The sequence below is a fragment of the Triticum urartu genome, chromosome 7 (assembly GCF_003073215.2).
Source record: "Triticum urartu cultivar G1812 chromosome 7, Tu2.1, whole genome shotgun sequence".
Taxonomy (NCBI): Eukaryota; Viridiplantae; Streptophyta; class Magnoliopsida; order Poales; family Poaceae; genus Triticum; species Triticum urartu.
In genome coordinates this window covers 238,182,716-238,192,751 of record NC_053028.1, presented here as the reverse complement: position 1 = coordinate 238,192,751, position 10,036 = coordinate 238,182,716, and the positions used below count along the sequence as shown (strand labels likewise).

The 10,036-nt window shown below is 43.2% G+C and overlaps 2 protein-coding genes across 2 annotated transcripts; one reads left to right on the top strand and one right to left on the bottom strand.

The window, feature by feature from the left end:
- The first annotated feature begins 1,374 nt into the window (after window positions 1-1,374).
- On the top strand, window positions 1,375-4,772 carry LOC125518721 (zinc finger matrin-type protein 1-like). The gene is made up of 3 exons (XM_048683550.1): window positions 1,375-1,592; window positions 1,973-2,283; window positions 3,948-4,772. The coding sequence occupies exons 1-3, from the start codon at window positions 1,472-1,474 to the stop codon at window positions 4,770-4,772; spliced, it is 1,257 nt and encodes a 418-aa protein (XP_048539507.1). The 5' UTR covers window positions 1,375-1,471.
- A 701-nt stretch (window positions 4,773-5,473) lies between these two features.
- Window positions 5,474-8,134, bottom strand: LOC125524412 (chorismate mutase 2, cytosolic-like). The gene is made up of 5 exons (XM_048689464.1): window positions 7,567-8,134; window positions 6,432-6,518; window positions 6,191-6,337; window positions 6,014-6,106; window positions 5,474-5,854 (listed from the first exon to the last, which is right to left on the bottom strand). The coding sequence occupies exons 1-5, from the start codon at window positions 7,852-7,854 to the stop codon at window positions 5,603-5,605; spliced, it is 867 nt and encodes a 288-aa protein (XP_048545421.1). The 5' UTR covers window positions 7,855-8,134; the 3' UTR covers window positions 5,474-5,602.
- Between the last annotated feature and the right edge of the window lie 1,902 nt (window positions 8,135-10,036).

The following is a 10,036-nucleotide window of genomic DNA, read 5'->3' as shown; positions in this document are numbered from 1 at the left end:
ATGATTTTTCAAGTCGCTCACTGTTCTAGCAGTTGTAACACCATACACGGCTGGAAAAGTTTAGATAGCAACATCTATCAACTCAATGTTTTGACATATTAGTGCAGTTGTATTGTGAGGCCGGCAATTGAGAGCCAACATTTTTGATACTTATGTGCCATATAGCGATCGCGTTATGTACGCAATATCTTGTTAATGTACCACGAAACTGGCATATATAAGGCCAGAAAAGTTGACATTCGGGACCTAACTTGTTAGAAAATACAACCCCACTCTACATGTAACAACAGCATCAAGTATGCAACATTCAATTCATGTATTGAGAGGCTGGCATTTATGACCCAACTTGTTTGAAAATTCAGTCCCATTCGTGTACATTTGGATCTCCAACCATCAGATCAAGGATGCAAAAATTGGTTCATTTGGACTCAACTCGTTAGAAAATCCCCTCTCGCTCATATACACACGACATCCAAGCTCCAACAATGACGCCAAGACATAAAATTTGTTTCACATACTGAGAGGTTGGCACCTGAGACCAAGCGTGTTTAAAAAATACGGCCGCACGACATTAAATAAGTAGAATTTGGTTCATACATGAAGAGACTCCCATGTGAGACCCAACGTGTTTGAAAATACGATCACACGACTCATGTACAACAATGGTGCCAAGTATGCAACATTTTCTTCATGTATTGAGAGTCTGACTTATGGGACCTAGCATGTTTGAGTTGTTAGCTAAAAATGTTGACCTATTTTATTTATACAAATTTCAAGTTCAAAAGTCGTAATGATCCATCAACAACTCCTCGAGTTGATACATGGAATTCTTTTTAGAAGAGATACCTGTATTTTTTTTGTGAGATGTATCTGAATTTAATTTAGAGGACATGTTTATCTAGCGAACGTTCGCTAGTTTCAAATTTGCCAATGAACGCCTCATTTGCCATGCCGAAATAACTAAAATTGCTATGCATTTTTGAGGGAATTCATGAAATTTTCCATATATAGGAAAGGTTGCCAGTGATTTATTTGTTTGTTTTTGCCATCCACGTGATCAGGATCCAATGACTGTGGGGCGTTCGCTGGAACTGCCTTCTCAGCGAATGTTCGGCCATTAGCATTTCCGAATTTAGATGGATCATTTGAAAGTCTTAATTAAAATATAAGACCAACCAATGACTAAACCCTCGTTGGCTTTTCTTTATAGAAGAAACTCCATGAACACCGCGTGTCCGTGTCGGGACTCAAACTCGGATGGGTTGGCAGCAATCTCAGCCGCCCAGTCAATGAGTTGACGCCCCATCCTCTTTGAAAGTCGACGCCCCATCCTCTTTGGAAGTCTTAATTAAAACCCACGCACCGGATGTTTGGGATTGGGAAACCAAAGGGTAGTCTCGGAGGAACCAAACGCACGCACGGGGACCAACGCGACAAAGCCAGGAAGTGGAGGCCGGCGTGCGGATGCGTGATGCGGAGAGAGAAACCACTCTTCTACCAAACCCTTGCCCCAGCCATGGAACTCGCTCGCCGAGCCGCTCATCGGGCCGACGCCGGCGACATCTACGGCATTCCCACCCCTTCCGCTGATGGTAACGGAAATTCGGAACTAGCTCTTGTTCTTCAGTTGTGCGGTTGGAGCTTGGAATCAGTAGAAGTTGTCATTGTTCTGAGAAAATAGGGGATTTTAACCTGTTTTGTTAGGTACCAGTATCGCCTGCATTTATTCTCTCTTTTTAAGAGACGCAAGAACTGCTCCCTGTCTCTAGGATCTGAATACTTGTGATTTTTCCCCTATGTCTTGCACACCTATTAGATCAAGATTCAAGAACATGACAGAAAAAAGGCACCTGTTTTGGTCCATTCGAGGAATTGATAATGCGTGGCAGGCTAGGGATTTAATGATTGTGCGACATTAGTTGAAATTTCCAGCACATTTTAGAAATTAACAGCGGTTGCGTTGGGGATGCAGAGCAGATGACGATACAAGAGCTCCACCGGGAACTCTTGCACGAGAAAATCCGCCAGCGAATCATCGTGGACGAACTGGCCAAGCAGCAGGAGCTGGAGGCTGAGTTCCAGCGCGAACTCTTGAACAGTGATGTTGATGCCAGGTTCCGGCAGATCACAATGCCCCACCATGGCACATCCCCTTTGCCTCATGATGAGCCACTGGATGTACCCGTGTCGATTGCGAGGCGGCCCATCAAAGATCGGACCGTGGAATGGGATCGACCTCCACGGTGCAGGCCGGCGAACGAGGAGGATGCACCGATCGTTGGGGTGAGCGGCTGCTTATCCTTTATATCTTCAATTTTGTTCACCTTGACAGTTGATTCATCGTATGTTCTAAATAGCCGGGATGCTGCCATCTTTCAAGATTTTTTTAATCCCCATCTACTCGCTAAATCACTAAAAGTTTGTTCTGTTCCTAAGTCATATTTATTACACATTAAGTAAAAGCTAGGCTCTAGTTCATCCCAGATATTAGGTGTGTTTTTGGAGTAAACTATGTCTCAGCTAAGATTTTGTAACTTTTCTCTTTACTGAATCCAGTTTACTATGGCATTATGCATTCAGCTTGTAGAACTACTGAATTTGTGACTAACTACCGGATCGGCGCTAAGCATCAATTAATTTGTTCTATGCATCTTTCATGTGATAAAATTCAGTAGATTGACTGTAAATCTGTATTATGGGGCATTTGCCCTTTGGTTTGTCCAATATTAACCTTTGTGAGAAACTAGCCTCTGTATTTGTTTGATGGTCAATATACTGACTTATGACTTTCAATACAAGTGATAACTATGCCTTTCATCTGAAAATGAATAGATTCTATTTTGGACTGTATATTTGTTACGGACGACAGGTTGAGCCAGGTTTTTTTAAAACATCACATTGCACCATATTGTACAGTCAAAATAATTATTTGAATATGGCTTGACCTGCAGTTTGTAGGATTTTCCGTTGTGAAATGTGGTCTAGTGTGATCATACTTACAAATCTGTTTAAACCCGTCATTTCTTACAAATACATGGTAAACAATGCAGTTTCCAAATAAAAGTGACCCTTGTTCTTACTAGGCTACAATGGTTTGTAGATCCTAGGCCTTAAATGGTTGTTATGCTTGATACTTTCTATCCCATTTGATTCCCTAGAAGCTCCTTGTGGACATTGACATAGTCTACAAAACTCAATTTGTAACCACCATTTTCCACTACAATATATTTATAGCTCCAAGAAAACCATGCAGTGTGAAAGTATTTTTCAAGACAAATTCACAGATTTTATTTTCAATTATGCAATCTGAATATCTTGAAAGATATTAATAGTTAAAATTTTAATAGTTTACTTCTCCTATATCATTTTCAATTATCTAATCTAAATACTTTTCTCACTAATCTTTATCTTGTGACAGTGCTCTACAATTAGTGCGATTGAAATTTTTAGGATGTGCTTTGCTCTGAAAACAAGCAACATAATTTACGTATGATGTCACTTTGACATTTTTATATGTTAAGTGAATAGCTGCTTATAGGTAAAGTGGGCCTCCTCAATGTATAGATTATGGATAAAATACACACCGTGGGGCTTGTAGATGCTCTTCTCTAAATACTATGATTACAAACAAGTAATGCTTAAACGCTCAACTGTAAAACAAAGCCACATATATCTGCCAGTTGCATATGGTGCCAATTTCTTGACACCATAAGTTGAATGATAGAGAATAGAACAAGATAAAGTGCATTCTAAATAGAATATGGCCCTTTTAGTTACATCAGGGGAATTTCACTCTATGCAGATCTTTCATGGTATGGAAATTTGTACATCATATATGTCTAGTAAAGGTCGTAATATCTTTGTATTCAGTTGATACGATCTGTATGTTGAAGAAGGAAATGGGATTAGCCATGCCATTTTATGCTAATAAGAACTCTCTTGAGCAGGCTAAGCAGCACAAAAATGCACTCTCTGGGATGAAGAGGAAACGGACTGCAGAAACTCCATCGTTGATTTGCAGCATCTGCGACGCAAAATGCTATCGTGAAACAGATTTACAGAATCACTTAAGAGGCAGAAGGCACCAAGAGAACATAGAAGCTCTGCAGGGAGAAGGCAAGGGAGCTGAAGCGAGGCTACATGAAAAAGAAGTGCCCCAGCTTGCAGACAAAAACCTGAAACCAATGCCAACATGGTTTTGCAGCATCTGCGATGCTAACTGTACATCTCAGTCTGACCTCAAGAATCACCTCCGAGGCAGAAGGCACCAACAGAACATAGAAGCTCTGCAAGGAGATGGCAAGGACCCTGAAGTGTCAAGATGGATGTGCAGCATCTGCAATGCTAACTGCACATCTCAATCTGACCTTGAGAGTCACCTCCGAGGCAGAAGGCACCAAGAGAACATAGAAGCTCTGCAAGGAGATGGCAAGGACCCTGAAGTGTCAGGATGGATGTGCGACATTTGCAATGCTAATTGCACATCTCAATCTGATTTCGAGAGTCACCTCCGAGGCAGAAGGCACCAAGAGAAGATAGAAGCTCTGGAAGGAGATGGCAAGGACCCTGAAGTGTCAAGATGGATGTGCTACATTTGCAATGCTAACTGCACATCTCAATCTGATTTCGAGAGTCACTTCCGAGGCAGAAGGCACCAAGAGAACATAGAGGCTCTGCAAGGAGGTGACAAGGACCCTGAAGTGTCAAGATGGATGTGCGACATTTGCAATGCTAATTGCACATCTCAATCTGATTTCGAGAGTCACCTCTGAGGCAGAAGGCACCAAGAGAACATAGAAGCTCAGCAAAGAGATGGCAAGGATCCTGAACTGTCAAGATGGATGTGCGACATTTGCAATGCTAATTGCACATCTCAATCTGACTTCGAGAGTCACCTCCGAGGCAGAAGGCACCAAGAGAACATAGAAGCTGATGACAAGGGAACTGAAGCGTCAAGATGGATGTGCGACATCTGCAATGCTAACTGCACATCTCAATCTGACCTCAAGAGTCACCTCCGAGGAAGAAGGCACCAAGAGAACATAGAAGCTCTGTAGGGAGATGGCAAGGGAACTGAAGTGTCAAGATGGATGTGCAACATCTGCAATGCTAACTGCCTGTCTCGATCTGATTTCGAGAGTCACCTCCGAGGAAGAAGGCACCAATCAAACTTGCAAGCCTGAGTTCTCAGGGCATGCAATCGAGATGCCTAAACATAAGTAAGCATATAACTCATAAACCTGAGTAGGATCTCTTCTATTTTGGGGCTAACTTATATGAGAGCGGTTGGCCTGGGCTTGGTAGACTCAATTCTAGAACTTGGCAACGGTTAGCTGTTTGTGCCGAGAGAAGCTCATATGGAGCCATTTGGTACTTTGCACATGAGAGATGCAAAGCATATTTTGCCCATTGTTTTGCTAGCTTTAACTGTCATCAATCCACTCTGTTGGAACATTCTGAACAGATCGCGAGCTTCACAAATATGCATGTTTCTTATTGTGTTTGTCTCCCTTCACATGATAATTATGTACTGACAATACAAAGTGTGTACAATTGTGAACAAATTAGGTTAGCTTTGCTAAGATAAGAGTCTCGGCTCGGCTCAATCGAGACGATGGAGAAGGTACTCGACCTCCACTTGTTTTGTCAAGGGGATCACCCATCGGTCATACAACTCGTAAACCACCGAAGGGGCGACTTTGAAACTGGATTGGCTGCTGGCGTCGTCACCAGTTTCAGTTGGTCCGTCCAAGGTCACATCTTGGCCGAACACCATGGCCTTCTTCTCCACCCTCCTCTTCACCACATCCTCTTGGGCTTCAGATGTCAGCAGTTTCATCAGAGCATCCTTGTCCTGCATAAAAATCGAGAGATTTTACTTTGCTTATTACATAGACCATGCATTCTGGTGACCATTTATGATCATCTTAAAAAGATCAGTTATACTACATGATCATTTCAACACTGGTTTCACTGTTGGGCGATGAGATGAAATGATCGATGAAGCATGTACCTTTGAACGAATCAAATCTGTGTATCTTTGCTGGTCTCCTCTGAACTTCACTTCTGCCACGTACCTCCCGTAGTTGATCCTCCTCGAGAGCGCCTGCGAGAAGGATGACAAACACAATATCACCACGCGCATTTGGGGTATATATAGAAAAGCATGCAATGTGGCGTTCCATATCACCTGCAGGCACGCGAGATCTGATGCGGCGGTCACAGCGTAGTTGCCATCCTCGCTGCCATTGTTGGCCAGCAGAGGGAGCAGCTCGCTGAAATACATGCCCCATATGGCGTCGTTCGCGTTCACGGACGCCGCTCCGGGATGCAGATCCTGGATTGAATTTCGTCAGCACGAGGTTACGGTAAGACGGCGACAGAGTTTCTTCATTGTTGGGCAATGGAAGATGCATGGAGTGGAAGCTTACGGTGGTGAAGTTGTATGGAGGCGCCAGCGTGAAGGGCACTCTGGATTGGAAGAAAGGGACCTCCTGCTGGCTTTGGTACCATCCTGCCTGCACAAAACGTTCCACAGCTCGTCAGGTTTGTTACCTGTGAGGTTGCTTAAGTACTGCAGTCGTAGCACTAGCACAACGGTAACGTGTCTTCATTTAGAAAATAAGACCCGGAGTGTGGTCTAGCTTTGCTGTGAATCGAATCCAATGCAATATATACTTACGCTTTGTCTTCTTTGCTTAAGGTAACCAACTACTTTCTCCGAATTACTAAAGTTGTACTAAAACTGCGACAAATAATATTGATGCTTAAAGTAACTAACTACTTCCTCCGAATTACTAAACTTGTATTAAAACTGCGACAAATAATATTGATGCTTAAAGTAACTAACTACTTCCTCCGAATTACTAAACTTGTACTAAAACCGAGACAAGTAATATTGATGCTTAAAGTAACTAACTACTTCCTCCGAATTACTAAAGTTGTACTAAAACTGCAACAAGTAATATTGATGCTTAAAGTAACTAACTACTTCCTCCGAATTACTAAAGTTGTACTAAAACCGCGACAAGTAATATTGATGCTTAAAGTAACTAACTACTTTCTCTGAATTATTAAAGTTGTACTAAAGCTGCGACAAATAATATTGATTGGAAGGAGTGCCTGGTTTTGCAATATATATACTCGGTCCGGTTTAGAGTTTCCGTCAATCAAGCATTTTTAAGTTTGACCGCCATTATTATACAAGATATTACAAGCATGAACAATGTTAAATTGATATTAGCAGTTTTTTTTTCATAAAATATGATTATATTTTGAACCAGAGGGCGTATTAGTTATCACGTTCAGTCAACACCTTCCCGGGAGCATGTAACGTCTGACCGTAGTTTTCAGACGCTCAAGTCAAAACATCTTAGACATAACTACAGCAGAGGTCGTCCTCGGGCCATAACAATTGACAAGTGAGCGTTGAAAAGAGAAGAACTGAAAGCTACCAGCTACCAGGTAGCAGAGTCAAAGAAAGAGAACAAGAGAGGGAAGGAGAATCGCATCATGCATGAATGCATGCATGGATGCCATCGAGAACGAACGATCGGACTACCACACCTTGGCCTGGATCTGCTCGGACTCCCGGACGAAGAGCTCGACGAAGGAGCCGTTGCGGCGGCCATGGCGGCCGGCGGGGCCGAAGCACGGGCGATCGTCGTAGGCCGGCAGGTTCAGCGGGTGCTTGGCCCGCTCGATGAGGCTGAAGACGACGGTGTCCTCCTCCCTGGTGAGGAAGCCCCTCACCGTGTCGAGCCCGAGCCCCGCGCACGGGGGCACGACCACGAGCAGCAGCGCGATCGCGTTGCAGAAGAGGAGGAGATACGTGTGAAGGGAGGGCGCGGCCATTGGTGTTACAATCGGTTTAGCGAGCTGTTACTCATGGATGTAGGGTATTTATGGTTGCCGAGAAGGACGCGGCCGGAAGGATGATCAAAGAAGTGACCGAATGGAGAGCAAATCGATAGGTGGACGGCGACGGATCGCCGGCGGGCGATTAATTGGACAGTGTACAGTGCATGTGATGTGACTCGATTAATTGGTCTGCGTTGGATGAAGGGGTTGTGCAAGTTGATAAGCTGAAGAAGGTTCAGAGAGATGAGAAGTCAGAAGGCGCAGGGTCAAACACGATGTGAACAAATGTGGGGTGCTCTCATGCGCGCATCTCGTATACATTACAAGCGGCGGCACGTGCTGTTGGATCATCGTCACTGGAAAGGGAAATGCTAAAGCTTCCACGATAGTGGATGAATTTGGCAAATGCGTGATCCGGTGATGGTGGGCTGGGGTCACCCTCTACCTCCACATTATACTAGTTGCGAAAAGGGCTACCCTACCTAATTAGATAAGCTTATTTGTTCAAAATAAAAATTAGATAAGCTTAAACATTTTCAAAAGAAAGCAGCGCCATCTTCTTGGTGTTTAACGTCATGTGCTCCGTATATCCACTGAGATTTTTTTAGGGTACAGTTGAAAGCCCGATTCTATAAATAAAGCCAACATGACAGAGATCCAACAACGTTAGTACAACCCAGACGTGAAAGCAAGTTTATGTAACACTTACGAGGCGCGCAGGCCAAGGATATCATGTAAAGAAAATATCCCCGGATGAGTAATTGTAGGACATAAGGCGATAACAGATGTGCGGATCTTGAAGATGATCTTAAAAAAAAGCACCAGTGTCCACGGCCTTAGCGAGAGTCTTCCACTGGAGCAGAAGACGAACAAATTTAAACAAGAAATTAGTGGATCGATTATATGACAAATGTTCATTTTTTTAGAAAAGGAAGTTGAAACTCCGGGCCTCTTCATCAAAAGATGCACACAATCATTTTTATTAAAATTTTCAACAAAGCTCTTGCAAAAATATGCATTACACAACCTAAAGCCACCACTCCACACCTACAAACTCGATAACGGTGGATGCCATCGCAACGCAAAATGTTCGGGAATTTTAAAATCTCACAAATTTTGAAAATGTCCACGATTTTTTATAAAAATTCAATTTGTAAAAAAATGATCATGAATTTTAATAATGTACTCAAATTTGAAAATTTTATTTGCAGATTAAAAGGTGTTCAAAAGAATTGAAAAATTTTACTGACATTAATGAAAATGTTCAAAAAATTTAAAAATATTCATTAATTAAAAAATAGGAAATAAAAAAATGTCCGAAAAAACCGTGGAAGAAGAGAAAGACGAAAAGAAAAAAAGAAAAATTAGAAAAGAAAAAAAAATAGTAGGAAAACATAGAGGGCGTGTTTGGTAGCCCGCATAGAGGCCAACCAGGCCCGCGCCGGAAGAAAAATGGGTTGTTTGCCTACCTGCGTTCACTGTTTGGCCTACATCGCACGGACCTCAAAGCACCTCCCAGCCGGGCCTGCTGGTAACGCTCAAATAGGCAGTTTTTCCAGAGCCAGGCCCTTGCGATGCGCGTGGGCGGCGGCGGCTGCACGCGAGGAGCCACACTCGAGAAGTCGCGTTGCTTCCCAGAGCGCTGGCAATAATTACCCTCACCTTCCCGCACCACTCTCTCTTCACTCTCCCACTCTCACCGGCGGTGGCGGCGTGATACATCCATTTTGTATCATGTTTTCCTATGGTTATTTATAATGTTTTTGATCAATATAACACTTTGTGGAGCAATTCTAATGCCTTTTCTCTCTTAATTTGCAAGATTTACATGAAGAGGGAGATTGCCTGCAGCTGGAATTCTGGACCTGAAAAAGCCATGTCAGAGATACCTATTCTGCACATCTCCAAATGAGTTGAAATTTCACAAAGATTTGTATTGGAATAAATAAAAAATATTGTTGAAAATAAATACCAGAGAAGGCCACCCAGGTGCCCATGAGGCACCAGGGTACGCCCACCCCCTGGGCGTGCCCTAGTGGCTCGTGGAGCCCCTGGCCAGCCTCTGATGCCTATCTTCTAGTATATAAGCCCATTTGCCCTAGAAAAAATTAGCAGAAGACTTTTGGGACGGAGCGCCGCCGTCTCGAGGTGGAACTTGGGCAGGATCACTTTTGCT